This window comes from Drosophila arizonae, chromosome X, assembly GCF_054131065.1.
Source record: "Drosophila arizonae isolate 15081-1271.41 chromosome X, UAZ_ARI_1.0, whole genome shotgun sequence".
In the NCBI taxonomy this organism is placed as follows: Eukaryota; Metazoa; Arthropoda; class Insecta; order Diptera; family Drosophilidae; genus Drosophila; species Drosophila arizonae.
In genome coordinates this window covers 13,284,441-13,306,999 of record NC_142927.1, presented here as the reverse complement: position 1 = coordinate 13,306,999, position 22,559 = coordinate 13,284,441, and the positions used below count along the sequence as shown (strand labels likewise).

General features: G+C 41.1%; 1 protein-coding gene across 1 annotated transcript; it reads left to right on the top strand.

Annotated features, from left to right (window-relative positions):
* The first annotated feature begins 13,674 nt into the window (after positions 1-13,674).
* Positions 13,675-20,549, top strand: mab-21 (nucleotidyltransferase mab-21). Its single transcript, XM_018014157.2, has 2 exons — positions 13,675-14,893; positions 19,417-20,549. The coding sequence occupies exons 1-2, from the start codon at positions 14,146-14,148 to the stop codon at positions 19,764-19,766; spliced, it is 1,098 nt and encodes a 365-aa protein (XP_017869646.1). The 5' UTR covers positions 13,675-14,145; the 3' UTR covers positions 19,767-20,549.
* The last annotated feature ends 2,010 nt before the right edge of the window (positions 20,550-22,559 follow it).

Genomic DNA, 22,559 nt, shown 5'->3' with positions numbered 1-22,559 from the left:
CGCTCGGCGTTTATCAGAGCAAACAGCTAGTGAGGCTGGCGTATACCCTATAATTATAGAGAGCGTGCGAATGGGCTAGCACTGGAGCAAAGTAATTAGGGGAGAAAAGGAATTATCTAGTTATTTTAGGATACGGAATTACAACTCTTTACTGGCAGATTCCTTGATTAGAAGATTAGACTAGAAGATTAGAAGAAGATTAGGTCTAAGCAATGGTCTAATCTGGAATATCTCTCTCTCTCGCACTATATCTGCCACACACGCACACACTCTCTCGCTCTCATTATCTCACTCCCTCCTACTATATCTCTCAGTCTCCCTCTTACTCAAATCCCAATATCTTTCTCCGTCAGTCTCCTTCTCTCCCACATACACACACTCACTCCCTCTCTCTCTCTCCTCTCACTATCTCTGTCGTTAGCTCTCTCTCTCTCTCTCTTTAACTCTCTCTCTCTCTCTCTCTCTCTCTCTCTTTATTCAGTCCCGAGAATCCTTACAGGGTATCTCGCGGTCTGACAGCCAAATCCGTGATTTCTCATACATATTTTTCCGCAAATAGCTGCAAGGCGTGAAATTTGTACGTTGCGGTGGGTCCCTGGGCCCAAGTGGGACGGCAGGTGAATAAACTGCGCAGCAACTGTCCGCCCTTTCTTAAAAAACACTTTGTGCATGCTATAATTATGTTGGGCTCGCTATTTGTTTAGCTCTGACTGCCACACATTGCACAGTGGTGCCAGCACAGCGAAACGCGTTGAATGATAATTGAATTTCCAAAAAAGTAGATTGAACTCCGCAAGGGAAGAAACAGTAGCTCTCAGGTCGACTCAGTCTGCCAGAGACAGAGAGCGAGAGAGAGAGAGAGAGAGAGAGAGGGAGAGAGAAAGTCTTTGCCCCACTGTGCAGGCTGTACGTGGCTGTGGGTACATATTGTGCCTGGCCGCACGCACATTTCACTTATTATTTATGAGGCGTGCGCTGTGGGCGTGGCACGCTTGTTGATCGGCGCTACATGAGTGTACCCCAACAGATACCGAAAAACGCTCGAGCGACGACGATACAAAGCGGACGGACGGATGGACAGATCGGAACGGGACGTTTTCAATCAACGTTCAGCCATCCGCTTGGCATGCCAGGCGAAGACAAGCGGGGACCACCCTTTTAATGAAGCCCTAATTACAGTGTTTATAACAAAAGGTGATTACCAAAGCAAACCAACAACACCAGACACCAGACACCAAGCAAGGCCCAACCAGGCCAGTTAACCAGCCAGTCAGCCAGCTAACCAGCTAACCAGCCAACATCAACAGTCAGGCAGGCTGGTTGGCTGGTTGGCTGGCTGGCTGACTTGGCTGACTTTGCTTGGCCCCGGAACGCATCAACGGCTCTTTAGGACAAAGCAGCGACTGACGTTGCAGCCGAACTGGCCGCCCTGCCCGCCCCGCCCGCCCTGCCCGTCCAGCCGCTGTCTGTTTCCAAATGTTGAACGTCGAACGTCAGCCGCCTTGGGGCAACCGCCTTGTTTATTTCGGATCGCAGCACGAAAGACTCTGAGCACAAACTCGGCCGTTGTCAGCGCTCAGCTGTATGTGGGGCTCTCGTTCTCGTTCTCGATGCGATGCATTTGCATTGGGATCGTGCAGCAAATACCCTGTACAGAGCTGAGGCATTTGAGTTCTCTTATCGCAATTCAAGAGAGAGAGAAGGAAAAGAAAGTATAATCGAAAATCGATTTCATTTGCAAAATATCGATATCAACTAAGTTAGATAACTGTGAATGCAATGCAGTTTATATTACAGAGTATCTGCAGTGCGAGCACAGCCAACTGTCGCACTATACTCGTTTGTGCGTACGTGTGTGATTGTGTGTGTGTGTGTGTGTGTGAATCTTGTCTCCGTCTCCGTCATCGTCACATTATTTATAACTTTTCATGTTTAAATTCGTAATTTTGGCCTCGTTCGCCCCACCCAGCGGCCCTCGGCCCGCAAGACCCGCTCGCTCACCTAGGTGCGTGAGCCACCCAGGCTTTGTCAAGAGGCCTCGTCCATGGCGCTCGTGACTTGTAAATATTGATTTTAATCGAAATTGCTCTAAATTGCTTTGTTTTTTTTTTTTTGTCTCTCTTTTTTTGTGTTTTTTTTTCTTCATGTGTTTCGGCTACGCAGTTTAAGACACTTTTGCTGTGAAGAGGCGCTCCATGCGATCCACGATCGTTCATCATATTAAAGTATATATATATTTAAATAAATGCATATATGCGTAAGTGTGTGTGCAGTTCTTCTTCCCACTGTAGAAGTGTTGCCTTTGCAAAGTATTTTCAAATTTCAATTATTAGCAAACGATCTAGAGACGACATTTATAATCGCTAATCAGATATATTCAGTTACACTTACCAATCAGATTGGAGCTTCGAGAAAGTTTTAAGCTTAGTTTGCATTGAGATCAAAATCAATTAGAAATCTATTAATATTACCCTCTATTGCCTGTAAGTTTAAAATTACTTTTATATTTTTATAATTTTTTAATGGATAGTCGAAGTCTAAAGTATTTCAAGAGAGCTAAAATTGTTGGCCAACTTTTATGAAAATTGTTTAGCTTTTTTCTGGCTTCAATTCCTTTTCTTTGAGCTCATATAACTTTGTTAATAACTTTAGCTTCTACTGCTATAACTTGGTCAGGCGAGAGTATAGTGGGTGAAAGCAAACATTCTCATTAGATCAGGGCGATCAACTAAGCTAAGCTAAGCTAAGATCATTATGATCGTTGTGATAATGCGGAAGCCAATATAGCTCCAACTTCTATTCCTCGACACACTTCGATCATAACTAAGCTGAGTTCAAATTGAATAGCAGCGATCAGTGATCATGTGCACCGCAGACCAATACAATGTTTAATATCCAAACTAACTGCAACTAGTTAGGGGCGTATTCGGTTTAGCAAGTGATCTCGGTGCAGTGCAGAGCAGAGCAGAGATCATTACGATCGGTATGATCAGCATAGTGGCATCCCGCTCGGCACTTCGTGTCGGGCTCGTGGAGTAAAACATCAATTGGATTGTAAAGGCCGGGAGAGACTTGAAAGGCAGAGCCGACCGTTGCCGGCAACGCCGTCCAGGCAACTTATCATGTCCAAATTAAGCTCAATACCAAATAAACAAGTCGTACGAACCGAGTCTCTCTCTTCTTCTTGTGTTGTTTTTTTTTTTTTTTTGCCTGTTTTATCCTTTTCTGGCCGTAAGGCCGATGGTGCTTTTCCCCTCTCTCTCTCTCTTATTTGAGTACTGTTTTTTTCTTTTTTTTTAATTCCCCTGCGTCTCGATAATGCCAACTCTATTTGCATTGGGCGCGGCAAAGCGCTGAGTCCAGCAACGAGTCGAAGTTGGAGTCGGAGTTGGAGTTGGAGCTGCAAGTTCCAGCTTTGCGTTCGCCTTTGTTTGAATTAATCGAAGTGATATTTTGCTTGTCCCGAAATAATTTATCCTATGCATGAGGCCCCGATATCGGGCCTCTGCGCCTGCAGCTGCTGGGCCTTTATTGGTTTTTCTCCTCCGCGGTCTGTAGAGCGCGCGCGCGCGCCTTCGCGTCGAAAGCCGCTCAGAAATATAAATATTCCCCATATGGAACCCATTGATACATTTTGACATGAGTTGTGGCCTAAGCGCGCGTTAATAACCGCAATTTATGCGATTTTGAAGACGGCGCCAAAGACACAAAAGCAAAAACTCAAGTGAGCTAAAAATTATTCTGATAACTCGGATCAGAACGAAGATTTAATGCTCTGAAAATGTAGTTTAAGTAATTTTTCTCAGATATAGAGTTATATATTTATTATTTGAATTCCATATATATCCTAATTGCTATATGCAAATCTGATAAGCGTAGCTGGCTATATAACTGAGTTCACATAGTTCACTGTATAGAGGTATAAACTCAGTTGTCACAGCTAATAATTTATTTGAAATTGATATGGATGATGTATAGCCTGATGATAGCCTTATACGCAAAGCTATTTTGTCTTTAATCTATATATTTCTAGGTTCATGTCTTGTATCAAGACTTCCACTTATTGATATGGAATAAAAATTTATTTCTGTTACATGAGTTCAGTCATATTTATGGGACCCGCTGCAAGCCTATTAAAAACCGATAAAACACAGCTGAATTGATTTCTTTTCAATATCAATATGGAATTGCATACAGATATGTATATGGATGCATATAAACATTGAGATATAGAGAGATATATGTATGTACATGTATTTATATTCACATCATGGTGAAAATTATTCATTGGTGAATTCATCAGAGCATTAACATTCGAAAGTACCTATATAGGATGGGGTAAACTGTTGCATTTAACTGCAATGGATGCAATGCACTATAGGAGGCAGAACAAGAAGCTAAAGGAGAGACTGTGTCTATAGAAAAGATGCTTGAAAAGGAGTCTGTGGCTATGCCTAGCTAACTAAAGCAGTCTCTAAGCTAAACTCAATAACATAGCAAGAATTATTCGATATATCAATAGCAAACTGGGATCAAGAAATGATGGCCCAATTGAAATAGAGTTATCGGAAATGGTATCACTCTTGCTTGCTCAGCCAGAGCACTTCAGATATGAACTAAATTTAGGGGCAATATTTAGACTTTGTTTTTGGCTCTTGCTGCTCGGTTAAAGAGTTGACAGTCCGTGTTGTTGTTGTTGTTGTTGTTGTTGCACTGCTCAATTTCATGGCCATTTGCGGCACACGGCGTTGCATGCAGCTGTCTGTCGCAAGTTCGTTGCCTAAGTCTTTCGTTGCGTGCGTGTTTCAGCCAATGGCAAAGGGAGGGTAGCAGGGAGTGGAGTGGTGGCAGAGGGGCGGGGGGACGGGGACGGTAAAACGATCTTCCGCACATTTAACAAGATTCGCATAAAATTACAAAACTGACATAATTCAAGATAGCAGCCCGAGCAGCTCTCACAAAATTATCTCATTCGGAGTTGAAGTCGGCGCTGAGGTCCGGCTAGCCGTCGCCTAAATGGCCTGCTAATGGCCTAAAGTGTACTTGGCGATAATATTTAGCACATAACGCATCACTCCTCGAGCCTTAACAGTTTGTCTTAGCCCAGTGCACGTTGCTGTTGCTTGCTTGCTGTTGTTGTTGTTGTTGCTGTTGTTGTCGTTGTTGGCTGCTTTTTCGGTTGACAGTTCGCGTGGTTTCTCAGATCTCACATCTCGTAGGTACATAAAATCTTTGACATTACGACTGTTGGCAGTCGAAATCAATTTACATGCATTCAATTACAAATTGTGAGCCATTTCTGGAAACAGAGACAAGACAACGAGAGAAACGGAAGGAGCGAGAGAGAGAGAGAGAGAGAGAGAGAGGCAGACGAAATTACAGCAAGAAATACTTAAGGTTATGAAATGAGAAGCAGATTGAAGCGGGACGGCTACATATGCAGCCTCAGTTGTTAATTATATGTGAAATATATAAAGGAAAAATTATTCAAATCTGTAATTACAAAAATACAATCGAGTCTCGATAATTTGTAAATAGGAAATCGCGATAAATCGAACAAAATTCAATTTCCTTCGTTCTCATTAATTCTCGATCATTTGAATCTCTGCGTAAATCGAAAAAAAAGTGATCTCCTTGGCATTTCGAACTATTGGGATTCTACTGTATATATACATACATATGCTACACATATATAGGTAACTGAACTATTGACTTTATATATTATATAAATATTATATTTTATTATAATATATAATATTATATAGTTATAGAGTGCAGATATACATCCATTTGAATATTTGTTATCGTGTCTTGGCACAGCATGCCCACTCTGTTGTCTCGCATAAAACAGGGTATCCCAAGTCAGCTTTTGCGGTGCAACAGAGACTGGGCAATCAGCTTATAAAGTTTATGGGCCAACTGCCAACTGCCAAGTGCCAACTGCTTGTAACGGCGCGTTTTTACGACCCAATAGAGCGCCCAGGCCCCAAACCACACCCCGACACCGCCCCCGGCACCCTGCCCTGCCCCCGCTACTTAATCGCCGATGGAGATCTGCGACAAGTTTTGTAGCGCTGTTAAACGTTTGCATGATTTTGATTTTGATTTTGATTTTAATGATACGACGCGACTTCGACTTGCGATGCGGACTTAGAGATTGGAGTCTGCAGTGGAGTCTGCAGTGGGGGCTTGGAGCACGTCCTAATTAGCGCCCCGACTGCGGTGGCCATCAAAATAAACACTTTTAGAATACGAGCGGAGACATGTTTTTATAGTCATAAATTCGTTGGGTTTATGTTGGGAAATCTCAGATCTGGCATTGAGATTATGGCTTGGCATTCCACTCGCTCTGCCTCTCTCTCTCTCTCTCTCTCTCTCTCTCTCTCTCTCTCTGACATGCCGTTCGGCATCTCATGTTGATGGATATTCGAGAGGAGTGGAGCAGACGACGTCTTTTAATTGAATAAACAAATACTTGGAGCTCCTTTTAATCAGCGAGGATAACGGCCAAAGTGCTTCAAGAGCTGGCCATAATAGCATATTCATGTTTATGGCCAGCTTCCAGCTTAATGACAATGTCTTGCACTCTCTCCCTCTCTCTCTCTCTTTGTCTCTCCCTCTGCCTCTCTTTCTCTCCCTCTCTCTGTTCCCTGTTTTGTTGTGGCGCCTTAACAAGCAGCTAATGGCTAATGGCTCATCCATGCCATGTCGCACGATCCTCGAGCTAAATTATCACACGATTCATTCCAAATTGAATGGAGATTGAGGGGCGAGGAGGGGACCGTCGGGGTAGGGGCATTGCATTAATAAGCCACAGCTTTGCGGAGGCTGTCGTCGATTTCTCTGCCATAATTTAAATACAGGATGAGATAAGCCCAAAGAGACTTTGCTGCAGAGAGTGAGATAGAGGTAGACGGGGAGAGAGAGAGAGAGAGAGAGAGAGAGAGAGAGAGAGACGAGTTACCTCTTTCGTATACTATTTTGGTATAGTCAGCTTCCACGTAAGCTGTTAATTACTATTGCAAAAATCTCTAAAGAGCTGTACCTGAGCAAAAGACCAGAAGCAACTGCAGCTCTTATGCAATAGATACCCACTGCATTATATTGTATAAGAAACTAATACTATTGCATTGTTATTGTTGAGATGAGAATTTTTTTTAATCTTTTGCAATACTTAATTCCATTCCCTTTGAATTTGGTATCTGAACAACAGCCAAGCGAGGGTAATACTATTTCCGATAACTGTATATTTATCTATGATTTATCGATAACATGTAACGGCGAAACTAGTCCATCAAAATTCCCATTTACTTTCCATAACATAAAATCATATGACATAAGCTTATATAGCTGGAACTTCCCTTGAAATTACATATATTCCACTTTTGTTCTCTTAATATGAGTCGATATTTGGTTTACATATGTATATTTATATATTTATATGTGTATTTTCTGCCGCGCAACGATGGGTAATTGAACGCAAGCAGATTCTGGCCGATGACACGCTAAAGAATGCCAAGTGGCTTCAATTGATGTCATGTGGTCTAAAGGCGAATTAATCAAATGGCACGGCAAGAGAGGCAGCTGGAGGGACAGAGAGAGAGAGAGAGAGAGAGAGAGAGAAAGAGAGGGAGAAGCAGTGATACAAAGCCTAATGGTCATAATGAATGGATAATGGCTAAGGAGCTGCATTAACTACATGCCAAGCAGCAGCAGGAACGAGCCGAACGCTGCGCTGTGGCTGAGGATGAGGCGCGTTGATATTTGCACAGAGCCAAACAATATATAAATTAAGGTAACTGCATGGGTGCCCCAACTGGAGGCAGGCCAGCAGCAACAACAACAGCAATGACAATGGCAACAGCCACGGCAACTGTTGCAACTGCTTGCTGTGGCATCTACTTAATTTCAAGTTGTCCGCGGAAAAACTTAAGCATATTTAACCGCATGTCGTTGCACGCGTGTGTGTGTGTGCCCCACAGTTGGTGGGATGGGGAGCTGCTCCGCAACTGTGGATAATTCTCAGCTGAAACCTGGCACTGATTTGAATGTCTGAACATGTCCAAAAAGATGCTGCGACTCTTGTTGCCGTTGTTGTTGCTGTTGCTGTTGTTGCTGTTGTTGTTGTTGTTGCATGCCCCACGCTCACGCATATTCCGCATATGCAGACAACGCGCGACGGGATGCAGGCGCCACTTGGCCAGAGCAGACAGGGCAGACAGGTAAATGCTAATGCCAATGCCCTCGACTGCCTGTCGCTCTGCCTCTGCAACCGGCTGACCTTTGCACATGCCACAGCCGAGGCGGGCAGCGCGCTCGATGCGGCCAACAACGGCCAACAACGGGCAGCGTTCAGGTCAAATGTCGCCAGCTGTTTGGCCTCTTTGGCCAAAGCGCCAGCTTGCTCAGCTCGTGTCGCCTCGCCCTGCTGCCCTCCTGCCCTCCTGCCCTGCTGCCTGCTGCCTGCATCTCATCTCAGCTGAGCTCAGCTCATTCCCAATCTTTATCTTCATCTGTTGGGCTGCTGCTGTCAGCGTTGCCATCATATCGAATGACAAACTCGACTGCACAATGAAACGCAATGCGTGCTGGCAGCTCGGCAGATTATCGGAGCTCGGCCAGCTCAATTGGAAAATGATCGATGATCGTACGAGTGTACGTCTATCTGTGTATGTGTGTCTCTCTCTCTCTCTCTGTATGTGTGTGTGTGTATGCCTTTGAAATGGGTTCGCTATCTACTGACATTGAGAGTACCAACTCCAGCCGATGCGATATTGTCAATAAGTCGGATTTTAGGTGGCATTTCGAGCGCTGCCCTAATTAAGGTTCGCTTCTGTTTAAGTTCGTTCGTCGTCTTCGACTTCTTCTGCTTCATCTTTTCCCATGTGCAGCATGCGATTCCATTGAATTTGTACCTTGTTGAGTGCCCCAAGTGGAGATTAGAGCTGAGAGCATGCCTAAGAAAGGGTATAGATAGATACATAGGGTATAGATAGGATATCGATAAAGAGAGAGAGAGAGAGAGAGAGAGAGAGAGAGAGAGAGAGAGAGAGAAAGAGAGAGAGAGAGAGAGAGAGGGAATAGCAATTGGCGTGACCTTCATTTGCCTTTAGTTGCCAATTGGCTCAAAACTAACATCCTTTATAGCTGGACGAAATCCTTCAAGTCTACGATTCTAGAGCTAAGACTAACAAGACTTACTGCTAAGCTTTGGTTAAGCTCCTCTGCAGCTAGATTGAGAGTCTGTCTGACCTTCCGACAGTCTGTGTTCACATCTGACTGTCTGTCCGCCTATCCTAACTGTCTGTTCGTTCTTCTGTTTATCCGTTGGTCCGTACATCCGGTCGTCCGCCTGTCCGTAAGCCTACCCACCTGTAGCCTATCCGACAGATTGCCTGCCTGTTCTGTCTATACGTCAGATCGTCCATCCGTTGATGATAGTCAGCCTGTCCGTCTGACAGGCAAACTGTCCGTCCGCCTATGCGTCCGTCCGTTCATTCGCCTTTCCGTTAGTTCATACATCCGTCAGCTTGTCCACCTGTAGTCTGGCAGTCTATCTGTCCGTCCGTCTATCCGTCCGTTCGTGAGTCCGCTTACATATCTTTCTTTGATCTGCTAAATTATGATAGCTAGATACTTGAGACTTTTATACGCTGGCCCATCAATAGCACGCGCATATTGAGTTTCCTTCCAATAATCGATAAATTTGATCTTTTTCTATAATATCGAATAGAAGCCCATATCAAACTTTAGTTATGTGAGCTCAGCTTGTCAATTTATGAATAAAAGTCAGTAGATTTGGTATTGAGATTTTATTTGGATGTAGACAAATTATGACTACTCCTGCTATGAAGTTCATTCCTCTAGCTGCCCCTCCTCGAGTGCTGAATGCAGCTGATTTGTCGTAGAGATGGGGAAGAACAATCAGACTTATTCCGTTTACATTTTAAGTATTTTCTTATCATAATCTATTTGGTAATTTCAGCTAGGCTTTGGTTACCTTTAGTCTCTTTTTCTTATCTTTTCTCGATTTGGAGATCTATATAAAACCAGGAGATGTTATCAGATTTTAAGCAGTTGCGATTATTCTGATGCTGCTGCTGCTGTTGTTGCTGCACCGCAAATAATTCGCTCAGCTAAAACACAAATGAACATGTCCACGTTGCAAGTGTCAACACAAAGAAGCCCAATCGAAGAAGCAGAAGAAATGAGTAGGAACGTAGTAAACGGATGTCAACGACGGCGTAATACCTCTTCACATAGGGTCAGCTCGAGAGTAGCTCAGCTGCAAAGCTAATGCCTCAATATACTCGTCTATAGATCCATCCTGGTTGATCTGCAGCAAAAGTTGATGTTAAAGCTCTTGTCAAACTTAGACGGTCTCTACTTGAAGGGTTTTTCGATTTCACAAGGATACTAAAATTGCCTAAAACCAATACAACTCTTTTTATTCAGTTAGTGAGCGGGTATAACAAGAGCAGAACTTAGTTGCTAAAGGGGCAGCAGCAGGAGCAGGAGCAGGAGCAGCAGGAGCACCGGCAGCAGCTTGTTGTTGTGGCCATGTTGCAGCTGCTGCTGCTGCTGCTGCTGTTGCTGTTGCTGTCGCGATTGCAATCTCTCTCTGTGTGTCTCTGTCTCTCACTCTGTGTGTCTCGCTCCCGCTTTGTCGCTTGCTTAATTTTCCGCCATTTGCTCATTTTGGCCTGGCCAGAACCATAAAGCGTATGTGCCACGGCGCAGGAGCAGCAGCAGCAGCAGCAGGAGCTCATCATTGCAGATCTTCTGCTGCTGATAAGTAGCAACTGCCGCGAATGAAGTCGTCCCATCAACCAGGGGTAACACACACACACACACACACACACAGACACATACTGGCATACAACATACACAATTTAATTAAACGCAACGACTACCGTGCAGCCTCCACTTAGCGGCCAATGATCCGGTCAATGGGATCGAGAGAGCTGCGTGACTCGCATAAATCGCACAGCATCAATGGCTGCTTTATCTTATCCGATAGAGTTTTGTGTGCACCAAAAAGCGAGCGAGACGACCTTGACAGAGACAGACAAAGGCAAAGAGCAGAAGCTGCAGTCGCTGGCCACTTGGCCACTTGGCCAAGACCTGGCCTAATGAAGATCTTTTGTGTCTGGCTGCATAATTCATTTCCAATTTATATGCCATAAAGGCCGATAATGGACGCAATTAAGTTCGTGTCCCTTTGATAATTTTCCACATTTACGCGGCCATTAAAGCGATTCCCAGCGCATTTCTCTCGCACATTATCATCCAACGGCTCATTTCCATTTCCAGCTCCAGCTCCGACTCCTGCCCCAGCCCCGTCTCCGATTCCGTCTCCTGCCTAGCCGCCGCTTATCGTCAGAGCAGAGAAAAATGATAGACGCATGTGGCAAGCGTATTCTAGAGCCAATTTAGGGTGCTCCGGCACCGAGTCGGGTCTGAGGTGTTAATTAGCTTTATCTTAATGCAGGTTCCGGCACACAGTTCTTAACTGAATTATACATAATAATTTGTTTGCCACTCTCTTAAAGTGGAACTTAATGTTGCCAGACTCTGCGCATTAAAAGCTAGATATGACACCAGCTAGCCAAGCCCCCGCTCTTCCCCTCTGTCGCTCTGCCTTTCTCTCTCCCTCTCTCTCTCTACGCCCACTCTCTGACTGGCAGCTCGTGTTAAGCGTCCATTAATCACATTAGATGTGCATTAATGGGCGTATAAAAAAAAAAAAAAAAAAAAAAAAATTATGTTACATATAAAGAAGTTATACGGAACTTGAGAGGATGTCTTGACTATGCAACAAAGCATCGATTTTTACTACAGTTACGCTTAACTCTATTTGTGTATATTTAAGGAGTCCATAGGCAGCTGCTACTCAGTTTATGCTTAGTTTATCATTCGGATGTATTCATTAATAAATATCAGTTAAATTGCTTAAATAATATATAAAGATTCTTTGGAATATTATGTATTATTTAAACATGAAATAATTTTAATATAAAATTGTAGTTTTGCAAATTTATTAATTTATTATATTTATTACACTTTTTTATAAGTTCATTTAGATAAATAAATAAAGATTGATTTTTAGGCCCAAAATGTAACAGGCCGCCTTAGGTATTCCTATATGCAATTGCAGCACAAGCACAATGAAAAATTTATATAATACTTGAAATATTTTTAAAAATTTGAAAGATTTGTTCTACTATGGTAATAGGCTACAAATATTTCATATTCAGATTATTGTATTCTATATGATTATTATATAATATAATCACTACACATAACAAATCAAGAGATACTATAAAATGTTATGTTAGTTTTTTGAGTAGAATCAAAAGCAAAACGTGATATAAACTGTGAAATAACTTTCTCTGTGTAAGCAATGTTAATTGCATTAAAACATGTACATATTATTTAATAATTATCATTTATTATACACTTACATACATATGTATGCGCGTACAGATATAAATATTATAATATCAAACAACAAAATCTATGCCAACTTAACTAACACAACTTCCTCGTTACTTTGTTACTTTCTAAGCTCATTTTGTGGCAATAGCAAGTTATAAATAACAGCGCAATTAGTTTCTAAAGATTTGTTCTTTAACATCAGAGTGTAACTAGTATAATTACAGTTGCAGCTCATTTGATATGTCCACTAAGCTAAGAGAGTTGCTTTTGTATTTACGTTGCGAGATTCGCGCGCAGACATCTTAACATAAATCACGCATGTTAATGGCCACTGTTGGAGCGCTGTTTATGTTATTTATTTAACTGTAATGCGAATAGCAGTCAACAACTACTTTTACAATGCCTGCAGTCCACAAAGAATAAAGAAAAACGAAAGAACAAGAGAGAGGGAGTGAGAAACGAACTACACCCACAGGCCAACCCCAAGTGTGGACAATAACAACAACGCTGGCTCTGTGTATTGGTGCTTATCTGTGTGAGCGCCGCATATGCCGGCTGCCTCTCTCTTGCGCTTGCTCTCTCGCTCTGCCACTCTCTGTGTGCTTGTGTGAGCGCAAAAAAGAGGCGGAGTCAACCGCCGGCGACGTCAGCGGCGGCCGCAACAGAAGCAAATGGAAATGATGGGCTATATAGAAGGGAATGCATTTACGGGGTTGTTGTGGTTGCAAAGAGAGAAAGTATAATTGCAAAAGCATATCAGCTAGAGCTAACAGCCAGGCGTTCTCTCGGCAGCTCGCTCTCGCGCTCCCAATGCAGTGTGGTCGCCATTATAGCGCATTATTAAACAAACAAACAATCAAAAGAGCATTAAACAAACACAAGAAACCAGCACAAAGGAAAGCGTACTCACACACACATGCACACAGGCACACTCACACTGGCTTGCGCCGACAGAGTTTGCTGCTCAGCCATTACGCATGCTCTCGCTGCTTCAGGTGTGGTTAGAGAGTGAGAGAGCGTGCCAGAGCGAGATGGAGTGTGGTGGGCAAAAGTCACACGGGCTATGCCAGGGCTATCGCTGTTTCGCTCGCACTCGCACTCGCTGCTGCTGCCAGTGCTGCTACTCATTGGGGAGTTCGACGAGATGGAGACTGGGCAGCGCTGCGACGGCGACTGCGGCCGCGACCGCGGCTGCGACTGTGGCTGCCAAAGATACTTTTCTTGCGGCGTGCACGCCATACGAAATCAGTCAATGTCTTGGAGTTGATGGCGCGAGTACACGCGACACGAGTTGAGTGCGACTGTGACTGCAACTGTGACTGCGACCGTGACAGCGACTGCGACTGCGACGCGTGCGAAACTCAATGCAAAACAGTGACTTGAATTGTGGTGAAAACGCGACAGTAACGAAACGCCGCCGCCAGCGTTCGCAACGTTCCACACACCCAAACAATTGCATTTTGTTATCAATTTTTTTGTGTGCTGTGCCTAAGAGAACCAAACAAATTGGATAAGCGATAAGTGAATTTGAAGCAAATGCTAAAACCATGCTAAAACTGTTTTCAAACAAGCTAAGGTATCTCTAAACAACAGTTCCTAGTACAAATACTTATACGGATCATACATATATATGCGGATATATACTCGTGCATATATATCTAGAAAGAGTTAAGAGTAAGCACCACGACGTCGTCGCCCGGGTCAATAATGCTGGTGCCGTCGGACATGATCGCGGCACAGTCCAAGATGGTTTATCAAATGAACAAATATTGCGCGGATCGGGTGCAGGTGCGCAAGGCGCAGATACACAAGCAGATCCAGGAGGTATGCCGCATCGTCCAGGACGTCCTCAAGGAGGTGGAGGTGCAGGAGCCACGCTTCATCTCATCGCTGAATGACTACAACGGCCGTTTCGAGGGCCTGGAAGTGATCTCACCCACAGAGTTCGAAATCATCATCTACCTCAATCAGATGGGCGTCCTCAACTTTGTGGACGACGGCACTCTGCCCGGCTGTGCGGTGCTGAAGCTGAGCGACGGACGCAAACGCTCCATGTCGCTGTGGGTGGAGTTCATCACAGCGTCCGGCTATCTATCGGCGCGCAAGATACGCTCCAGATTCCAGACGCTGGTGGCGCAGGCGTGCGACAAGTGCGCCTATCGCGACATTGTCAAAATGATCGCCGACACCACGGAGGTGAAGCTGCGGATCAGGGAGCGGATCATTGTCCAAATTACGCCCGCCTTCAAGTGCGCCGGCCTCTGGCCGCGATCGGCGTCGCACTGGCCGCTGCCCGGCATACCCTGGCCGCATCCCAACATTGTAGCAGAGGTTAAGACTGAGGGCTTCGATATGCTTTCCAAGGAGTGCATCGCACTCCAGGGCAAGAACTCCGCCATGGAGGGCGATGCCTGGGTGCTCAGCTTTACGGACGCCGAGAATCGGCTATTGCAAGGTGAGTGCTCAACTGCGAAGCAAATCAAATGTGCCGACGGCATGCAAAGCTAATTTTAATTGAGAGCTCACCTAGACAGTGAAGATGCTTGGCATGGGATATTTAATGGATTACTACATATAATAGTTACAGAATATATATACCATGTATATAAGTATTTCACTCATTGTAATGGAGACTTGAGATGCCCAATAGATAGGTAAAACATTGGAATACATTCCAAGAGCAAAACCCATGTATATATGGATCTTTTGTAGAGTGTATGGTGTTGTAGTACGTATAGTTTTATATACTATACATGGAAACAAGTACAGTTATGATATGCAAAGATCCCTGAAGTAGCTCACATATATAGGATAAAGTATTGGGGGATTATTTATTTTACAAATATTTTTTAAATATCTTATACATAACATTATTAGTAAATGTATGTAGTATTTATTTCGTATAATGAAGTAGTTTACATATAGGAAACATTATTACAGTAGAGATAGATAACAATGTTAGTAAAAGTATATAGTATTTCTATAGTACATATACGATAGTATAATACATTGAGTAGTAGAGATCTAATACTGCATGGGCGACTTAAATAGTTCAGATATATAATTTTGAAAATTATTTAGAAATGCTTTAAATAAATTTGTTATGGAGCTGCACATAACTAAATAGAATATCTATACCAAAAGTATTCAAAGCTTATATTTATCTAGATCTCCAACTACTACAATAGTTTGATTTAATTATCAGATAAAACTAATTGTTTCGTGATTCGCATATCTGCTTCGTTTTGTTATCGAAGAAAATAAATTTGCTTACTTCAAACTCAAATTTGATTATATTGCGACTTCAGAGGATCATTTAATGTTGCAGTTTTCGATTTTGCTTTATAAAAATAAATCGAATTAAAATCGGAAAATGTAACTCTCAATCAAATCGAGTTCTTCTTCATCTTCTCTTACAAACATGCTGGAAAACAAATATGACTTTAGTTTTCATCAGTGTCAGAGTACGTTCGTACGTTCCAAAAGCCAACAAAAATAAACAAACAAACAAAAACGTCTCAAACCGAGTTAAACCAAAAAATACGAATAATAAAAGATAGCCGATAGTAAATTTCAAATGAAGAAAATCGAGCTGCCTGGCTACCTGGCTCCTCTCACCACCCCCCACCGATCTTCAACAGCAGCTAGCTCCCCGTCAATGTGTTTACAATCAGCGACACACTTAAATTTAATTGATTTATTTCGAACAAATCAGCGACTGTAGTTTTCATATAATTGCTTGTAAATCAATTCAGCTATCAAGATATATATATATACAGATGTGTGTGTATGTGTGTGCTGCGACGGCTAGCGACAAGATCCATTCGATAAGCTGGACTCCCATCAAACTGCATTCGATTAGCTCTGATCGCCGAGCTCTGTTGAACATGTGATCAACGTGAAGATCTTGTGATCAGTTGATCAGTACATCAGTTGATCAATTCAATGACTGCATCTAATCCTCGACCGATAACACTGAGGACTAGTCTAACGGCTTTCCTTGACAAAAGCCAAACATGATCCGATTGAAGACTGTGAATATCTCCACTGATCATGGTAGAGATGTTGCTTTTAAAGACCAGTTAGTAACTTAATTGATCATAAACGAAGGTAATTAAAGTTTTTACAGGTGCTTCACTGGTCAGAGATCAGTTAACACTTGCCTAATCTAATCATCGCAGCAATTAAAAAGATTTAGTTAGGTGCGAGACACGATCGAATCAGACTCAACTTTTATGCGACTCTAAGTATTTGTGGAGTGTCTAGTTGAGCTATAAAAAATGCTAGCTAGTTAGTAATACATACGATATAGACGATCAGCTTCTATTTCTATTCTGTTTATCGATTCCCAATCAATTTCCATTAAGTTAGACGGCGAAGGGAGAAAACCGTTTAGGCAACCGATCGTCTGTGGCCCGGCGGAGCAAAACGCATCCGTTTATCGAAGCGCGATAAGCAATGAGATATGGCCTCCATGATGGGCAGCGATCATAAATCTGTGTGTGGACTAGGCCGAGCACTATTTATTGGATAAGCCACCTTTGGCCGCCTTTCCGGCTGATGTCTCCACGCGCACAAATCCACGCTGATCTGAGTCAGATAAACGAAGTTGGGCCGAAGTCTCGAGCAGACGCTAACCATCGGTATAAGGCGGCGGAGAAACGGGTTTTCGGCTCGATATCAACAAATGCCAACAGTGACCGAGCCATAAATAAATTTCTAAACGATTTTATAAATATTTTAAATCTCGGCGATTAGATAAAGTCAACAAATAAATAAAAACAACGGTGCGCCGGCCCGGTCTCAAGAAGCCAGCCAAGCAAAATACAAATACAAATAAAAAGCTAAAACAAAAAACAAAAACAAAAAAAAAAAAAACCTTTAAAGCCACCAGAGACGACAAAGCAAAAACAAAAACAACAAAAAAAGAAGAAGCGAAATAAAATATGAAAGAAGATAAAAACTTAGCCAAAGACCCAAATCGAAATCAAATCTCAAGCCCTCACATTTGATTTTATGCGCCCTCTCAACGATCTCTCTCGATCACCGATCTTCGAGTCTTCGCATCTTGGAATCTTGGAATCGTGTCTCTTGGATGCTAGTCGAGCGACTTGACATTTAATTTAATGCTGGCTGTCGCATAATAATTGCTTGTTTCTTCTTTAGGAGCCAGCGATCGTGCCCCTCGACTAACTGCCAATGCGACTGTATCCATTACAATATCGTTATCGCCTATCGTCTATCGATTACGCTTGCTGTCACACCTATCAGATTTCCATTGTCACATTCGATGCGTCTTTGTTTTATTCATGCTTTGATCAGTCTGCGCATTTCTATAGTATATTAATGAAGCGCTGATCTATTAGTATTCAATATTATTCGATTGTATATCGTTATCGTGTACCGCTTGCTCCTAATCTTATAGATACGTACGAATATATCTGATCTTGTGCTTATTTTTTTTTTTTCTATTTTATTTTCGTTGTTTGTTTTTTTTTTCTCAATATCTATATTGTTGTCGGCTATCGACTATAATAAAATTTGTTTTATCAGTTTCTTTATTTCGCATTAATGAAACTTCTTCTTAACTCGTATTTAGCAAGAAATTAATGTGAATTATTATGCATCGATTGATTTCCATGCAAACTTTATCCAAACATTTATCGTTATCATCCATTGTTTTTTTCTAAATTTTAACCAACTTCATTCGAAATATAAACTGATTATTGATTATTGTTATCGATAAACAGCAATCTTTGGAAAACTAATCGATTCTGACTTGAACTCATTACAGTCGTTTATCGATAACTCTCACCTTAAATTAGAGTTTGCCCTTTCAAAAAGTATACAGTCATTCAAATTGGCCATAAACCAAACCATTTTCCATAAGTAGTTTTGAGCGGAACTCTATTATAAAATTTCAAGTACTCCCAGCTATGGAGCAAACATACTATTTTAGTCGCAGTTGGCGTAAAGAGCCCATGGGTAGACATCATATCAACGCACCCAATATATGATTATCGGGCACCGTTTGAGATTAGTAATTTTGACACTCGAAGTCCATGATTTATGTGCTGTTTGACGTCCCAAACAATGTGTGGGTTTATCAATCAAAATCGGTTCACAAAATATCCGAAGAAGTGAACCTGGAGCCGGCCTGTAAACTGATTGTTTTGGGGGCCTTTCTTACGATATACGAACTGTCAATTATCAGCAAATTAAAGACAAGTTTTGAGCGAAACCGATTAGTCAGCGCAGTTATCAAATTTCGTAAAATGTTTTCCTACATTTCACACTTTTTCGACACTTGAGTGCCATTCAAATGACTAATTGGGCATGAGCATGGTCGAAATAATCAGTGACAAACAATATCTACACTTGGGGTATTATGAAATTGTACAAATAATATTTATAGAAAACCATTTCGAATATCAATTCAAACTTACTGTGCGCTGCGATTCAATTTATGGCTAGGTGGCAACGCTCACTTGTATCTAAATGTCAAAAACGTGACTGCTTGTTACATTTTATGTGACAGTCAAGTTAAAAAAGCTGGATGCCGCCATAAAATAGCATTTGACAGGCAGATAAAGTACATGTTAAATATGAAAGGTGAAAAAAAGTAGTATATAAAGTATAATATTTATGTATATATAGTATATATCAGTATATAACGTGTAACAGGAGGTTAAAGTGAATGTTAAAGTGGAAGACAAATAGATAATATATCGTATAAGACTATAAATTTTTGACAAAACAAATTTTGTGTTAATAAAAAATCGAATTTTAGATCTATATAGATTGAGACCTTTTTCTCTCTCTCTCTCTCTCTCTCTCTCTCCCTCTATCTCTCTCTCTCTCTCTCTCTCTCTCTCTCTCTCTCTCTCTCTCTGTATCCATAGTTCGATAGCTTATTTGGAATGTTTTATAAATTATCATTAATTTTATTTATTTAAATGATATTTCTCTTCATTTCAGGTGCCAGTCGCCGTCGCTGCCTTAGCATATTGAAGACATTACGTGATCGTCATCTGGATCTGCCCGGCAATCCCGTAACGTCGTATCATCTGAAAACGTTGCTGCTCTACGAATGCGAGAAGCATCCGAGGGAAATGGAGTGGGAGGAGAACTGCATTGCGGATCGAATCAATGGGATATTCCTGCAGCTGATATCCTGCCTGCAGTGCCGTCGCTGTCCCCACTATTTCCTGCCCAACATGGATCTCTTCAAGGGCAAGTCTCCGGGCGCCCTCGAGAATGCTGCGAAGCAGGTCTGGCGCCTGACCCGCATCATGCTCACCAATGTGCGCTGCCTGGAGGAGTTGTAGGGATGCCAGGATCTTTGTGAGATGAACGTAACATTGAAATTTCCCTCGTTCGTGAATTTTTAGATTTTCTTTAGTTTTCGTTCTCTTTCAGTGCTCAGTTTAATTCTATAGTAATAATAATTATTATTTTTTTGTTTTTTGTTGGGAAATGAGATAAAAAAAAGAACACAAAAGGCGCATCGCAGGGTGGCCCAAGCACACACAATTAGTTGGTAGTTAAGCGGGGGCTAGGGCTTAGATGGGGGCTAACGCTCATAATTTGAAAAATTTTAACCCAAATACTATTTGATATTTTCATAGAATACTAAGTTGTTTAGTTCTTAGGTGCTTTCGAAAAGTATACGCCGCTTAAAGAGTTTCCTATATTTAATTGATATACACAAGTCTATATATATACATGTATACCTACATAGTTCATATTTAATACAAATAATAAAAGCAAGAAATACGCACAAGCCCAAGTACTTATATCAACTATATATATATATAGTCTATAATTTTTTTTTTTTTTTTGCATAAACATTTTGCCAGGCGGCAATTAAAATTAGCTAAAGGAAATTAGTCTAAGCTAAGAGACAATTTAGTAAACAAGAGTTGAAAACAGCAGAATTATATATATATATAAACCTATATATATATATATATATATATGTATATATATATATATATATGTACGTATAAATATATATATAATTTTTTTTTGTTTTATAAATTATTTATTTGTGTTTTTCGCTTTTCTTGTGAGTTTAGTCAATAAAAAAATTAAGTTTTTTTTTCAACAAATCACAATTGAGTTTTACTTGTTGGTTCTTTTCAGCTTAACAGATAACAGTCGGTTAACAGTTTACTAACTAACAGTGCTATAACATTAAAAAGTTAACAGTACACAAATATATCATAACCTACAAAATATAATATAACAAGTAAATGTTTTATTCTTGCAATTCTACTACTGTATCATATTTCCTACTTTAACAGCTGCTTAACATAGCAAGTGACTAACGATAACAGCATAATGTCGATTTAGTACAGAGTCTATCTAAAAGCATTAGTTAATGCTCAAATAACTCTATTTATGGCCCAATTTAACAGTCGTAATGTAGACCTGTTAAGTCACTCTTATGGCCAATAACATGACTGGGTTAACATTAACATTTGCATATTAATTAGGCGCCTCCGTGTGGGCCTGGGCGCTACTTTGAAGTGCTGCGTTCGACGACGTGCGCCAATTTCGGCCATCGATATAAATTTCAATTCAATATATATTTCAGTCGATGTTGCCAGGTCTTCAATTCCTCTAGGTATCAATGTGTATGTATGTATGTGTGTATGTATATGTATATGTGTACAGCTGTCAGTCAATCGGGCTCGCCGGGCAAACACGTTGCGCATTTTTAATGGCGCATTAAGAAAATTTTCGCAGACAACTCAACGGAATTCAATAAACTTTGCATCAATTGTCGCAAAATGATCGCCAACATGACCATAAGACATATTTCTAAATATATACGTACATGCATACAAGTATATTTATATAAATGTATACATATGTATATGTTTATAGATATTTGTGTATTTATAGGCATTCGTGAAGGCGGCCCACTTTGAGCCTGACTCAGCGCTGGGCCAGTCCCGAGCTCAGCCCATCCAGCATTTGGATCACGTGTGAGCTCCGCTCTCAAGCAACAGACATAACAGTCAAATTAAATTGAATGTCGTTCATAAATTAAATTATTTCACTGTTTATTCAATCATTGATTCGTTTCATGCCTGTGATACCCTTTAAAAGGTGAATGGATTTGTATGCTCCAGTCACTATTAGCCAGAAACTATTTTGCTTTGCTTGGAGAAGTCTATCAATCTCAACTTGATCGGCTATACAATACTCGACTTATAGGAAAATAATAAATTCAATGGAAATCAATCTGTCAGTCTCCAGTTTTATCTATCAAATATAGTACTTATTTTATAGTGTCCTGCACTAGATTTACATCTATTACATTGCCACCCTCTATGTCTCATTGATCTCTTCAATTTCAATGCGATCAGCTATACCATTACCAAGTTATCACAAATAACAATTGAAATGAATTTTCCCTATATCATATCACATTGACAGGGCATCTGCTAGTCGTTCACTCTCCACGTGCGTCCATCATTCATGGATCATTGCCATTGCATTCGATTGGTGTTCCTTCTGCCTTTACATGCTCTCGTACATACTCTAACATATTATTTATTTTCATTGCATTCCGCTTGATTTATGCTCGTACGAGCCTCGATTTTCAGATCATCCAACAGCACGAAATGTCCCCATTTCTTATTTATATCGCATTCAAATGTCATTTTTTCAATTGATTCCATATTGCAGGTTTATCGAGTTCATCGAGTCCAATGCTTTAATAAGTCAAACACGTATTTAACTAATATAACGAGCATATTTTATTGCCATAAGAAGCCCAAATTAAAGATATATCTCTCGATATATACTTCAAATATGCATCAAGCATTTATATGTACATAAATTAAGAAGAATAGCCAGTGAATTATACTGTTATATAACAAAAAATTGTAATATCGAGAGAATATTTAAGAACAGGTATAATTTCCACATTCAGAGCACTCTAAACATATAGGGCTTGTCTCTCAGATTTTAAGAGGCCTATTAAAATGCCTAAAAATATTTATATAAATATAAACTAAATTTTATGGATAAATATAAGAGTTTTTGTTCGTCTGTTATGCAATTCCTATATAAGAGCTAAGTCAACTTGGATACAACTAACTTTTTCT

Bases quoted from the DNA above. Each gene is read 5' to 3' on its own strand.
- mab-21 (XM_018014157.2), top strand. From the start codon at position 14,146: ATGCTGGTGCCGTCGGACATGATCGCGGCACAGTCCAAGATGGTTTAT. The intron at 14,894-19,416 runs GTGAGTGCTCAA...TCTTCATTTCAG, and splicing joins CGAGAATCGGCTATTGCAAG to GTGCCAGTCGCCGTCGCTGC.